This window comes from Podarcis raffonei, chromosome 3, assembly GCF_027172205.1.
Source record: "Podarcis raffonei isolate rPodRaf1 chromosome 3, rPodRaf1.pri, whole genome shotgun sequence".
Classification (NCBI taxonomy): Eukaryota; Metazoa; Chordata; class Lepidosauria; order Squamata; family Lacertidae; genus Podarcis; species Podarcis raffonei.
The window spans coordinates 59580365-59595506 of NC_070604.1; the positions used below are offsets into that span (position 1 = coordinate 59580365).

Consider the following 15142-nt stretch of genomic DNA (forward strand, 5'->3'; position numbering starts at 1 on the left):
ATTGCAAGCCTCCCTCCAGTTACCTTTCAAGTCCTGCCCACCTGTCAGATTTGGCCTGTAGATCCTGATAAGGTTCTGGCCTGTGGAACTCCGGCATTAAAGCATCAGGTTCCTAGCATATGAGTACTCCTGATTCCATGTCATTGGAGGATTCTGTCACATGGTGTGTCTTCTATCAGGTTTGGCTGGTTACTCAGTTACAGCTCTGTCTGGATGGAGATTACATGTAATCTCTAGGTGACGCCTCCATAAGTCATTTTAAATAAATAAAAAGGTTGATTAGAAAATAAGATCACCATAGCCTCCTAATGATTTGGGAGAGCAATAGAATCATAGAACTGTAGATTTGGAAGGAGCACCTACTTTCTTCTCTCTTATGGGTTTTGAATGATATTTTTCTGTCTAAATATGATGGCTCTTCAGCTTTTAATGGTGACACCAAATCCAGTACGATTTTAATGCCTTTCAAGCATATAAGACAGCCAGCAGTGATGGCAGGTTTCTATATTCCTCCCTGCCAATGTAGCTCAACTGAAGCACAACCTCAGTATTGCATAGAAAAGGGAGGCTAATCCCCTGCGTGGCACTAGGAGACTGTTGTTGCCGATTTTCATGTATCAGATAATAGTGCAGTTCAGCCAAAGTAAGAGTGAGCAGAGCATTTCAGCCTCCGTTTTTTTAACCCCCCCATCTATTTCTAAGCAAATCTCATAGGTATTTGGTAGAGACTACGACAAGCAAGTTTCTTTTGTCTGCCTTGCAGCAGTAGGGAACAGGGCTTTAGCTCACTGTTAGCAGCAGAATTAACATTCACTCAAGTTTTTGACTCCTTTATTTATTCTCCATTATACTATGAAAGAATTAAACCTTATTTCAAGACTGGCAGGGACAAGAAACTTCTTTCAGCATTCATCATTATTCCTTTTAAAACAGGACTTGAATTTAAATTTATTTCTCTAAGAAAACATGCACTACTGTATATGAACGCACAGTAATGGCAGGAAGCATGTATATAAGTGCAAGCTACTTCTAAGCAGTAGCTCAGGCGCAGTAGAGCTACCCTGCTGTTCTCTAGAAGACAGAGCCCCAAAGTAGAAGGTTCCTCCTCTCCAAGAAGGAAAAAGTGTTTTCCAATTTGCCTTGACATCTTTCTCAAAAAGAAGGTAACTCTTTGCTGTCTGCTCTCCTCCTTCCATGATACTTCCAAGAGGTGATAAATACTGCGTTCGAAATCAAAGAACTGTGGCTTGCTTTAATATCAAGTGATAGTCATACTTTGAATACACCCACTGATATCAAGTTACTTAGGTCCATTGATTCTGGTAGGTCTACAGGCAATGGCTGTTTTGTGTGTGTGGGGGGGTTACATTTCTGACCCTCATGTGCATCGGTAGAGCATGTGTAAGCCCGCCCCCTCCCCCTTTTCCGGCCACTTCTGGAGTGTGGCGATGCAAATGTGCAGTGGTGCTTCAGTTGGACGCGCCTAAAAATGAACCACTGCAATGTTTGAAACTACACAATGGGAAACTGGGCAATCACTCTTATACCCCAGCCCCCAATTTCAGTAAGGATCATAAAGTAAAAGTTGTGTGAAGGAATATAAAAAGTGGATATGTCAAAGGCAGTAACCAATGGACAGGCAAACTGGTAGGATCAACACTTGGACACGTATGGTAGGGACATTATGCCAGACTCTGTTGACATTTTTATCTGTTTGATAAATGAGCTTCTGATAATGGAAGTAAAAAAAAAGTGATATAAACTGTATCCTTATAGATTTTGTAAAGTCCCACCTGACAGTGCTTATTATGATCAAGCACTGGCTATATACTAAGGAATATGATACTATGAAGTACATAATATTTTACTAAAAGATGAATTGCTGTATTTTCTAGACCATCTGGAACAACCAAAATTAATTAAAATTTATGTTTCTGTAAAGTAATTACATTTTCAGGAGGGTTGCCATTGTTTGTTACTTGCATACTACTGCGCTGTTGGCCTGTGCAGTTTTGCTTGTTGTATAAATGTGGAAACTTTTAGGATTGGATAATATTGAACCATCTCTCAAGATGTATGCTATTAAAATGGAGGTGGAAAGGGTTTGTGTATATACACACATGTATTTTTTTGCACCATAGTCCAGTTATTGAAGGTTATGAACATTACTCTAAATAAAAAATTCCTTCCAGTAGCACCTTAGAGACCAACTAAGTTAGTTATTGGTATGAGCTTTCATGTGCATGCACACCTCTTCTTCTTGTATCTTGTATTTTTTTTATTTTGTTTCAACTACGGCAGACCAACACGGCTACCTACCTGTAACTAGAACATTATTAGAACATTACTCTAGGTTGGGCAAATATGCACCTTTATGGACAAACAAGAATGAGTTTAGTGAATATGAAATAATATATTTTCAAATCTTAAGTGGTTTCTGTTTTATATCTGATGAAAAGTAAGGCAATGTTAGGACCAAGGTAACTGTGGGAGGCAGTGGAAGACAGGAGTGCCTGGCGTGCTCTGGTCCATGGGGTCACGAAGAATCAGACACGATTAAATGACTAAACAACAACAAACTGTATGTTTAGGGTGGCTTTACAAAGAGGAACAACCTTTTAACACATTCCCACCACAGTTTTACAACCACAGTTTCACCACTACTAAGATAAATTTGTTATTCTGAATTAACCTTGAATAAAAAAGGTTGCAATTTTGCTACAGTGCTTTCAAATAAAATGATTAGTGCAGTCAAAACAGGAAATAATATGAACTCAGCATTTTATAAAACTTCTTTAATTCACTCTTTCTTTACATGAGTATTTATAAGCACCTTGTAATTTACTCTTGATAAAAAAAATCAACAAGAAACAGGAATGATTTTCATTAGGAAAATATGTCCAGGCTTAAGAATGTGCATATGAAGATAAAAGTAAAAACATGGATAGTTTGCATACCAAGACTACAACCTTGATCTTGAATTGATTCAATCCATTTTGGCTTTGTCACAACACAAAGCTTCTATCAACACAATCCTAGACAACCAGTGGAGATAAAATGCATGCACAGCTGAAGGTGTTCTGAAAGTTTTTACTGCAGCCAGTCATCTCACAAATGAGTTGTATATTGCCAGTAATAAACATTTATTTATGCCGCTATAGTTATTTGTAGGGGATAGTGCTGTGTGGAAACTTAGCATCTCAATTTCTTGAATTTTTTTTTCTTCTGCTGCAAAACAGGCTCCCATCTCCTTCCATTATGCATTGCTCCAGTGCCCTGTGGTTTTCCAGGCTGCCATCACTTCCTTTTTTGAAAAAAAAATCTGATGACCTCTTCCCCTGAGCTTTAATTGAAGGACAGGAAGTCGGGAAGCTAGCTGAATGCCTGAGGTCAGTGAACTTGTTAATTTTGTGTTTAAAAGAAATCATTAATTTACTATTTGTTTTATTTATTGCATTTATATCCCACCTTTCTGCCGAAGCACCCAAATGCTTTGCAATTTTAAAATACTAAAACAAATAATAAAAAGTATAGTAAAAATAATTTGGGGCGGGGATAAACAGCAGTCAGGCACACAGTGGAGAGCCCCGCCTTTCTGTGCTTATAAGAAAGCTGATTTGAAGACATTGTGAGATTTTCAGGAAACTCAGTCCCCCAAGAAGGCAGTAGAATGCAAACCACTGGAAAGATGATTTGCAGAATGAAAGAAAGGATGGTCACAAACAGGTAATCAGAACAAAACGCACCCAAATCCATGAGAAGTTCACCAAAATCCCCCTTCTGATAAATTAGAGATGCAGTTTATTTTCTCATTAATAGTCAGTATTTGCAGAAGGAATTTAGATTGAAGCACTTCTCCGTTGCATGGCTGACTGGGATGCCTCCAGCCTGTCAACATGAAAAGAAATGTGGTTTGTTTTTGAAACCAAGCATTCCTTTCTTCTTGCTCTGCATTTCACACATCTTGTACTAACCTATTTGTTCCTTTAAAAAAAATAATGGAATTATGTCCACCATTGTTCAAGTCATAAGCAAGGCCATATGTGTTCAGTTGCCATTTCATTCAGATTATTAGACTCTAGGATGGTACTATACTTGTTGAGAGAACTTTTGATTTGGACCTTCTCCAACAAAGTCATTTGCATGGATTCATTCATAAGTGTGTATACAACAACAACAACAACAAATCACCATACCAGTGTTTTCTGGTCTATCTAGTAAAAGTCTCTCTCTTTCTCTACTTTCACAGAAACATACAAAAAATAAGCTACAAAAATTGCTTACACTTGATTTCCGCACAAAAAAAGCTTTTTTGAGAAAGAATGGTTTTGTTCAGCCATCATAAAAGGAATGTCAGTAAACAATAAATACAATGTGCTTCCCCCTCCATATCAACATATTTACACTTGAGTCTTTGGCTTATGTTTAGATTTCTTTATAAAGAACTTTGATCAGGCTGTCATTGCACATTAAAACAAAATAAGCCAGTTATCATACATATATATCTATATATATATATTTTCTTGCAACACATGAAACCTATAGAGACTATCAATCTGCACAGTTTTGTTTTACTTTTTAACAGTTTATCAAATTAAGAACGAAAGGAAAATAAAATGTTGACTAGAATAGATACATGCAACAGATGGTGGTTCTAGTGTAACCGAGAAACAACTGAATATACAAACACTGGAAAAATCCTACCTCGAACAGCAGACGTGCTCTGCCTCTGCTCTTCTTTATTTTTGTGGCACTATATGTTCATACTGTGTACAGGCATAGAAACAGTTCTTTATATATATATTTATATATAATTAAGATACACCATTTATTAAGAAAAATACTTTTGCATTTAAAAATTAAGTCTCCCTCTTCACTAAAATCTTTCTTCACAGGTTCAACAGCTGGTGCCAAAACAGTTTATTAAATTTCTTATTATTTGGTTCACTTGATTGCATCCACCCTTTTCTGACTAAGATGATTCGAGGTACTCAAGTGCAACGTCGTAGCAGAAACGATATTGCTCCTAAGGGGAGGAATGCAAAGAGTCAGTCAGATCATGCAATAAATAAATAAATAAAATGAGATAAGAAGTGACATTCCTTAAAACTGCATGATTTGCTTTGACAGTATCAAGACTTTACTTTGATATGAATTTATTTTTTTGTAATGCTTAGGTGTATGTGTTGCTGCTATAGCTTGAGATGCATCTTAAAGCAAGATGGTCTAGGAATCTCCTTGTGACTAATGGTTTGCATCCCTGTGATTCTTTCAGCTACTCTACCAGACAGAAAACAAACAGTTTTCATTAATCAGTTTGAAGAACTTTACCGCCTCATCATGAACAACATTCATTTCACAAAGTCAAACAGCATCCAGCCATTAACAAACATCTCTGCTGCTAAACTGAAAGGAACCCAAGTCCAGCTTTTCCCATTGTGACAGGGAGCTCTGCAAGGTCAAATATCTAAGAATTTCAATTTCAATCTGTTGGTAAGTAGAGATGTACAGCAAGAGTTCGCAGCTGGACTGTACAAAGTTATGCATTCTGAGATACGTGTTTTGCTCCAAGGTCCACTCTCAGGGAGAAAAGAAATTCAGATCCTCACTAAGATGAAGATTTTCTGCATTCTCAAAGGGAGAGACAGAGAAATTCCCCTCGCACTCCCACTGCCCCCCTCCCCCAGCCCCTAAGTCTAGAAACTTAATCTTGTAAGCAGGAAGTGGGGAAAGCTTTCTGAAAGCTTCCCCCCTTCTTTTTGGTTATCTGATCATCTTGCTAAATGTAGGGCAGGTAACAAAGCTACATGGGTTTTCTTGGCTTGCTTCCTCACCTAGCTTGAACAGCTGCTGTGTTCAAGATGGTTCACCTACATAATACAGGGACACTGAAAACATGCAACTACAGAGCAAGATTGCAATGAAGTATAAGTATTTTTTCCCATTTTCTGTGCTAAAGATTAAATAGTAACCTGTGAAATTCTAGGCAAGAAGCTTATTGATTACATTACACTGTGTATGTTCTGAAGGGATTTTAATTGCCAAAGTATCAAAAACAGCCTTATTAAAAGTGCCCTCTTAGGAAACAAAACAACCCACCTAGTCCTTAAACCTGTTTGGAAATTCAGCAGCCAAGCAGAGAGTACTACAGGATGGGACCTGTAAGTAATTGGAAGTAATTGGAAGGGAGGGGGGAAAGCCATTTTTCTCTCCCCCCACCCCAAGCCTCTACTACCTTTAGTTAAGGATGTTGGGGAAAATTCTGATGAAGACAGAAGCAGAAATTGCTGATGTTCACTTGTTTGCCCTATGTCCAGTGTGGAAAACCAATCTAGCATATACTGATTGGCAGGCCTGTGCAGGGAGGCAGCAGGTTAGACTTATCCTGGGCTTCAGAGGGCTAAACCAGCCAGGGGGCCTCACCAGGGACTGGCTGCTTTTTTGTTTGTAACTTTGTTCTAACAGAACTCCCAAACCCGGGTCTCAGACAAGCTCTGCATGCGCCTGCTGACTGGTATTCATTGGTTTTTGTTTTTCTTCAAGTGTACACATGCTACAAAGTTACTGTTTCCCTCTGTTTACATTGCATTTCGTTTGCATTGAAATGGTGTGGATTAATTATGCCATTAATCACAGCAGACAGCGAGAGAACATAGTATTTGATGCAAACCAAACTGCAGTAGAATTGAAACAGCGCTGACTGTGATCAAGATAGGTCGGAATGATAATTGTTGTCTTCTTATGGCCCAGCTTTTAGTTTGCTGTATCTGACACAGCTTCATGCTCTCATTGCCTCCTACCCTTCCCATAGACCAGGGGTAGGCAACCTGAGGCCTGGAATCCGGATCCAGCCCAATCGCCTTCTCAATCTGGCCTGCAGACGGTCTGGGAATCAGCGTGTTTTTACATGAGTAGAATGTGCCCTTTTATTTAAAATGCATCTCTGGGTTATTTGTGGGGCATAGGAATTTGTTCATTTTTCCCCCAAAATATAGTCCGGACCACCTCATGGTCTGAAGGACGGTGCTGAGAAAGGTTGCTGACGCTTGCCATAGACGTGCCCTGCACCTTCCACTCCTTTTTGCTTTCTTACACTATGGGAAAAGAAAAAAAAAACCCACCCACTAGCTAATATACTAATAGCTATTTCTGTTTTACTATAGGTGGTGACAATTTTAAGTGCATCCAATTGACGTGTGATCACTGACACATGGGTCCTTTTGGACCCGGAAGAAGGCAGAACAGTGGCAGGAGGCACTTATATGCACTCTGCCGATGTGCATGGGGGTGCCGCGAACAGAACCCTCACACAAAATCTCCCTTCCCCCAAAGCATCAAAATAGGGCTGTCAAGGTCACCTGTCCCTTCCGTTTAAAAGGAAACAAACAGATTGAGGTGAGTTTGGCTTCTTTTTCTGTTTTTTTTTTTAAAAGATGGGGCTAGTCTTACCTTACTGTTTTTTTTTGTGGGGTAGCCTGGTTCTTTTGTCTGTTTTCTTTGTTTTGGGTCTAGGTGTGTGTGTTTTGCATGTGAATATATGCATGCATATATATGTGTGTGTGTGATTTTGACTGTGTTTTTTGTGGGTTGACTAGAAGGCATAGATCATGGGGTGAGCTAACTGGAGGGTAAGAGCGACCTTTAGCTCCCTACAGCTGACTTCAGGAAGAAGTGAAAAGTTCCAGAAACGCTAAGGCCATAGGGCAACTGTATTTCCTGTAAATACAGAATTCCAGCCTGGGCCTTTTAACCTCAACCAGCTATATGAGAACATGGGTAGTAGTAGTAAGCAAGTGACTTGTGTCTCTGTGTTCTCTATAGCAGGAGTAGCCAGCATACTGCCCTCAAGATGCTGTTAAGCTCCAACTCCCATGAGCTCCAGCAAGCATGGCCAACTGTCAAGGCTGAAGGGAGATAAATCCACCAACATCTGGAGGGCATGGTGTTGGCTCTATAGCCTGGCCTTTTGCCTTGCTGTAGGCTCTGGACAGCCTCCTTTCTGTTGAGAGCCCTCAGAGGTATTCAATCAAGGTCCTCATAACAAAGGAGGGTAGGCGTGAAGCCAGTGATGGCAGGGGCCACTATGCCTTTTCTCTCTTTCTCTCAATGTTTGTTGATTCAGCAGGAACAGATTACTCCTGCCAGAGGGCTTTTGAAACTAGGTGGAGGACTGTAGGTTGCCCACCCCTGCCTTAGAGCTACTTTCTCTCGTCTTCTCTCCCAAGGTATCATGTCATCTGTAGATTATAGATTGTGATAGCTTCCTGACACTGTATACCAAATCACACAGGAAGTGAACTTTGAGATGTTTCAATGAGTAAGGTGTAACCACAATCTTAACAGAGATTTCCCAAAGCGAGACATCCTTCAGAGGTGGCAAAATGCATTCCATTTTCACAGGCATTCAGTAAATGGGGGGAAATGGGGGGTTATGCTTGGATGTGAATGTATCATAATAGGTTTCTGATAAAGGAGGGAAAGGAACTTGGAGAGTATTTTGTCTGACCCAATACAGGATCTACAATGCAGGATGCAACTGTGTTTTTATAGTCCCAGTTGTTTTTTCTCTCCACAGAGAACATTTCTATCTATGAGACTTTGTTTGGCAATACTTTTTAAAAAATATTATTTTTGTCTGTAACATTCCAGATCGACAAACTTACCGGTGTTTCTACCATGTTTGGCTTACTGTTCCGCAAAGTTTTTACCGCATGGAAAACATCGATGACATTTTGCCTTTTAACCATTTCCACTACTATGCCTATGGCACAGAACATTCCACTTCGTCCACCACCATTCCTGAGCAGAAAAAAGAAAGAAAGGTTTAAATGGTTGTATCCGACTAAGTTATAAAGTTACAACTTTAACCCACTTAGTTGAGAGTAAGCCTCAATGAATACACTAGTCTTTACTCCTGAGTAGACATGGCTAGGAATCCACTTAGTGACATTCATTGATTTTTATTGGGTGGGGTTTACCTAACAATTGGAAGCCCTGCTCAAGGGTTTCTGCTCATGCAACAGGGCTTCTCCCTTCTGTCCTGAAATTGACTTGGTCAGGAGAACCCCCAGAGCTGCACAGGAGGAAGAGATAATTCAATCTGGCAAACTGATATGCTTGAAAAAAGATGGAGCATTTGAAACCTCACATATGTACTTCTAACCCTTTTAATTAGCATTTAGTTGCAGATTCATGGCAATCACTGAACTCTAGGATAACCTTTGAAAAAGATTGCATTAAATAGAAAAATTGATTTGGAAAATAATAGAGGAGTCTATCCTTCCTCTATAGTCAAGGTATGGAAGCCAGTTCACAGCATGGAGATAATTAGATTTAAGGGTGAAAATGCTATATCACACTTACAGACAATGAATTATAGTTCTGCCTTCTCCTTCTTCACATTCTTCTTGCCACTTTTCAACCTGAAGAATTAACTTCAGGAACGACCGTTTGGAGCCTGGCACATCCCTGTGAGATGCCCATCCCAAATACTGGAACTGCTGTACCATCAGATAGCCTTCCTGTGGCTGATGAGAATAAACAACATCAGCAATCACAAGTAACCATTATAGAAAATCCAAAAGTTTCGGCAGAGTAATAGCTTTATTAAGACCAGTTTAAAAGCTTCAAGCAAGCATTCACAGTTTTAATCAGGCTGAGTGTAAAACAAAACAAAAATGCAATTGGAAAAAGGATGTTGTAGGGTGTTAAGATGACATTGGGGGAAAAATGTTTGTGGAAACTTAACTAGGTGAGGCCACATTGGGTGAAAAAATATCTCAGGTTGCACCAAGGGCACAGGCCAGAGAAGCATGATTGCTCAGCTGTTGATTCCCACAAAGGCATGTTAGAATGACCCATAGTTTCGGCATCAAAGTATATGCTAAACTCTACAATCCCCCATATGTCTAGGTAATAATCATGAGTTTAGCAAAGTTATCTACTGCTTTGTGTGATGACAATAAATATGTATTTCTCATGAAGGGGAGATGACATAAAAATAAAATAAACAGAAGGATGTGAAAACAATCTGGATGAGAAAATGGTGGTTTGGAAAGAATCTGAGAACTTTTAAAATGCTCACCGTGAAATAAATGAATATTTGTTTGCACCACTTTGTTTAATAAAATGCACCACTTTACCATTCACATAAATTAATTGTTATTTACTATTGGTAAATCTTAAAAAAAATCCATGGTGCCTTTAGTGTATATTACAGTGCAATTTAATTGCACCATGGTGCAAATGAAGACTTTTCGAAACCCCATAGCTAGTTGTGTGTATTTTTTAAAACATGTATTACTTAGTGTTGAAGTAAATAAACATGACTCCTGTGTTAACCATTAACATATTGCTTACCCTTGTTAAATTGCATATCCTGAAAATTCTGTTTATTACATCACAATCCATTGAGCAAGACATGCATTCCACCTGGATGGGGCCATATCTCAGCAATCCTTCCTCTGGCCAATACTGTGGACAGCCCTGCATGATATTTAATAGGTAAAATTCAATTATAGCTAGCATTGCACATGTATTTTGTGTTAAGAAATCAATGCTTGATTGCACAACTGCAAGACAGACATTACTGTATTGCTCCTCCATCTTTGCAGGATGAGGCAGTGTAATTACCTCAGACCTTGCTGAAGGAGCCAAGAGTTCCCCATATTTGGTTAACATGGTACTCATTGGGGAGGAAGGTATAGATCAATACAGTTAGAAACACTATTAGCTGCCACCAGGGGCGGTTTGGGGTTAGACAGATTTATTTAAGTTTCTTGTATTAGTTTGCAGTGCTAGTTACTTTGATGTGTGTTCTATTCTATGATTATAAGTGGATCTAGAATTGTAGAGTACATGCACGCCTTATTCCCTCAGCATAAAGTGGTACATTCCAGGAAAATTTTACCACCTGATTACATCTTCTTCTAGATCACCCTTCCTCAATATACTGCCCTGTAGATGTTGTTGGATTTCAAGTCACATCAGCCCCAGCCAAGATTGGCATAGATGATGGACCCTGTAGTCCAAAGCATTGGAGCGTTCCAGTTTGGGGATCAGTGGTTTACAGTGTCTCACCAACAGAGTACATCCATTGCCATTAAGAACTTACCTGTGATAAATCAACTTCATTTAACATCACAAGAGAGGTACAGCCATAGTCGTATACTAATCGCCAGAAATCTTTCACAGTGTTTGGTAGAGGGTGCTGTGTGACAATGAAAGCAGCAGGTTGTCTATAGCTCTGCATTTTTGAAAAGGAAAAGTAGTAAACAAAAGAGGAATTGCAATCAGAAACAATCGTGCCCTCCCCAGCACATAGAGCATGCTCAACATTATCTATGAAAACAAGATAAAACACCTCACAAACTTCAATATATTTTCTTGAAAGACAGCCTTTACTTATTTCATTAGAATTAATTTCCAAGAAAGTGCACATTGTATCAACCTTTGGCTCTGAGCCCCACAGGTTGTTTAGGTTAAGCGGGAATTTGTTAAGACATCCATGAAACTACCAACAAGTACAACAAAACAATGTGTTGGGCTCTTTGTAGATGTAGAAGGAAGCTAAGGTTGTAAATACAGCAAGAGTTTGTAAGATAAATTAATTATAATGAATAACAAAGAGAGAAAGGGAGTTTAAGTTTTATATCAAAATCTCCCAAATTAGGAAACTTATTCAGACATTCTATTGTATTTATATATAACTGTTTGGGGAACTGGAGAAAGGCTTTAAATATAGGAAGAGAACACAGGGCTATCTGGCTTACTTTGTCTACAATGTCTGGCAGTGATTCTCGAGGGCTTCTGACAGGAGTGTGAGCCTTATCTGGTGATTGAACCTGGAAGCATTTTCATGCAGAATATATGCTCTACCATGGCACTATGAACCTTCCCCATTGGACACATGTATTGGCATACAAACAAACTAAACTTTGCATGTACAGATGGTAGCAGCTATGCAGGATGTTGAACTGAGTATTATTTCTCCACTGTTCTGCTTGCTAATCCATTATTTCTCCTGGGACTGCACTCATTAGCAAAAGACAAATTGCTAGAACTGGCTGCAAATTAACATACAAATCATGAAAGTCCTTCTAGAGTTTTCTTTCGTGAATTTTCAATTTCAACAAGCTACTGAAAGCATGAAAAACTCGGATTGGAAAGTCAATAGAACCATCACTGTGCAACCCATTTTACCAAACACTGCAAGAAAGCCAACAATAGTTCTTTAACTAGCAATATTTCTTTTAACTAGCTTTAAGTAGCAATTATTATTTTCAGCTTTATGACCCATCATTTCAAGGCATGTTACATAGACAAAGGAAACAGTTCTTACGTCCATAAGGGCAGCATTGATATAGTTGCTGCTTTCTCCATCAATAGTAATTAAGAAAGGCAGACATCTGTCAGGTGGCAGCATATCCATAAAGCGGTTCTTGTCATGATTCCTTGGCAGGCATGCTATGCTGCAGTCTTCAGCTTGCAGCCGAGGAGTCACTGAATTCAGGGTCTAGAGGGCAGAGGAAATCTTTGGTACAATATAGCTCACCCCACACCAGAACAGATTCCTGAATAGATTTTGGCACCAAATAGCATTGCCAGGTGGGACTACTATGAGACAAGCAAAGGGCTTGCCCTTCCTTGAGTTGTAATGCATTTCAGCCATGACAGAGACTGAAAATGAATTATCTGCATTGGTTCTCAATCTGCATTCCGCCCAAAACGAAGAAAAGAAAGCATTGTGTGAAATTCATGCAAAGTGTTCCACACCTATTTAAAATGCAGAATCACCCCTGGCAGGCCGAAGGTCACTGCTGTTCAAACAAATTGGCAGCCTGTGGCAATTACAATCAGACAATTGTACTCCACATTTATAGATGACTTTGTAAAGCACATAATAGAAAGAGCTAGGTTATACAATAGGCTCAATGCAAGGAGGTGGCCAAAGGTTGTGAATCTGATATACAAACTGGGAGAAATTATATATAACTAGAAGCAAAAAAGATTTTAAAAAATGCTGGTATATAAAAGCTACCAGCAACTGAAAATACCTGAAATTCATCTTTGAGATGTGAAGAGTTTGTCTGAGAGTCTATTCTAATCATATCAAAATATGCAGCTTTGAATTCACAGACAGGGATGGCAGTTTCACCACATAAGCAGGCTTCCAAAATTGCATCATGAATAAAGATATACTGCTCCTGCCAAAGAAGGAACAGAAGAATAGTGTAGCAATATTTTTTTTTAAGTCACAAAATCTCTCTTTTAGATACCTTCTCACTAGGAATCTTATTCAAGGAAGCTTAACTCAATCCATTTTTATACTGCTTAAGCGCCTTAAGTACAGTCCATTCCTTAACTAGGATTCACTTAATCAGGGCGATTTCCTGAGAATGGCAAATTTTTAAATCTAGAAATAGCAAAGGCATCAGTAATTTGCTGAAGCCAGAGATTTAATGTTTTTTTGGGGGAGGTGTTTCCATTTTTATGTTTCTGCCAGCCGACCAAATTTGCTTGTTACTGGAAACAGCATTAAAAATACATAGCTCTGGATAAATGCTCTGAACATTTCCACATGCCAATAACTATCAGCAGGGATATACACACAAACCATTCTGGTTCAGCTGTATAATATTTTAAACCTCTTTCATGCCCACCTTCCCATTATTACTCTGGCCTGCACCAGTTGCTCATTCTTGCTTAGTGGAGTGTCCTGATAGAAGCAAGGTTCTGTGTTATTTCTAGGACACCCGGGCAAAACACATCCAAGAAGGGAACTGGGACCCCCATTATTAAGAGCGGAGAAGCACTATACCTCAGTCTGTACCATATTGATGCGGCGTGAGCGTAATGCTTTGACACAATTGTAGATGTCCACAACACCTTCTCTTTCTGCCATGTCTAGCATTATGTCAATTACAATGTAACAGCCGGTTCTTCCAGCTCCAGCACTGGAACGATTCAGAAAAGGGTTTACAGAGTATTTCCGCACTTAAAATCACAACTCCCCCTAACAAATTAAAAATCCTAGTCATTATATAGGCACACATTCTATTCTAAGAACCCTTTCTTTTGTGGTAGTTGTAGTAGTAATAACAGTATTAGTACTAATCTGGGAAGAAGAAGAAGAAGAAGAAGAAGAAGAAGAAGAAGAAGAGGAGGAGGAGGAGGAGGAGGAGGAGGAGGAGGAGGAAAAAGAAGAAGTTGGGCAATACTGATGTGTTCTTGTGTGCCTTCATTCACTTGCATTTCCAGAAGAAGTTGAGATAATCAACAGAATTTTCCCCCCATCTATCCAAACCATATTCATACCTCAATGTAGCTGAAAACTTTAGACAACATAAAATAGAATAAAATAGTAGGGCAATCAGGAAGCCTGGACATTGGGCAATAGTATCATTAAGCTATGTCTATTAAAGTGACAGTTGAGAAGGAATAAACCAAGTTAAGAAAAGTAAACAAAGACTGAATCACACAGTGTCACACTAAGACAACTTCACAGGAGACTACAGTTCATGCACACATTGAGAAGTTATAGAAAGTGCATCTACCTCTTCTCTACACACCTGCAATGCACAACAATAGGCCCGGCACTAGGAGGATTGGAGAGTTTAACACGGCGTATGAATGAAAGAAGGCCTGTTGCATTGTAAGGGACACCGTGATCTGGCCAGCCAGTAAAGTGGAACTGTTTAACTTCACGGATTTCATTGTAACCTCTCTGTTGAAATCGAAAAACAAAAAGCAGACAATATTTTTTGTTCATCTGATGGATTAGGGAGCAGGGAAGACATTCAAATCAAAATATTGAATTTTGAGACAAGCACAACATCTACCAGAATCAATAAACATTTTTGTTAGTATTCTAAGCCAAAAGTGTGACAACTGTTGCTTAAAATGGGACTTCTGCAATTGAATTTATGTGCGACTATAAATATAATCTGTCAGTTGATCTTTATCAGCTTCCTTCATAAACCCAATATAATATTGAATGCGGCACTATTTTCTCGTCGTATCTTGAAAATTGTACATTTATAGAGCCAATGCGGCATGTATTAAAAAATCACAACAGCATATGAAAAGGTTTTCCCAAGAAGCTAAGCATGAAACACATGTGCTAGCATGGAATTAAAGACGA

The 15142-nt window shown here is 39.1% G+C and overlaps 1 protein-coding gene across 8 annotated transcripts in view; it reads right to left on the reverse strand.

Moving 5' to 3' along the window:
* Positions 1 to 4419: 4419 nt before the first annotated feature.
* Positions 4420 to 15142, reverse strand: part of PTPRK (protein tyrosine phosphatase receptor type K) — a 334736-nt gene continuing 324013 nt past the window's right edge. For 5 of the 8 annotated variants that reach the window (XM_053381866.1, XM_053381867.1, XM_053381869.1 and 2 more), the window contains 9 exons: positions 14571 to 14725; positions 13820 to 13955; positions 13056 to 13205; positions 12341 to 12514; positions 11114 to 11245; positions 10360 to 10485; positions 9364 to 9527; positions 8664 to 8799; positions 4420 to 5026 (listed from right to left, as the gene is read on the reverse strand). In XM_053381866.1, the coding sequence (XP_053237841.1) occupies positions 4973 to 5026; positions 8664 to 8799; positions 9364 to 9527; positions 10360 to 10485; positions 11114 to 11245; positions 12341 to 12514; positions 13056 to 13205; positions 13820 to 13955; positions 14571 to 14725 (1227 nt within the window). In that variant the 3' untranslated portion in view covers positions 4420 to 4972. Of the gene's footprint in view, positions 5027 to 8663; positions 8800 to 9363; positions 9528 to 10359; positions 10486 to 11113; positions 11246 to 12340; positions 12515 to 13055; positions 13206 to 13819; positions 13956 to 14555; positions 14726 to 15142 lie in introns of all 8 variants that reach the window. The other 3 variants (XM_053381865.1, XM_053381864.1, XM_053381868.1) reach the window with 1 other exon arrangement.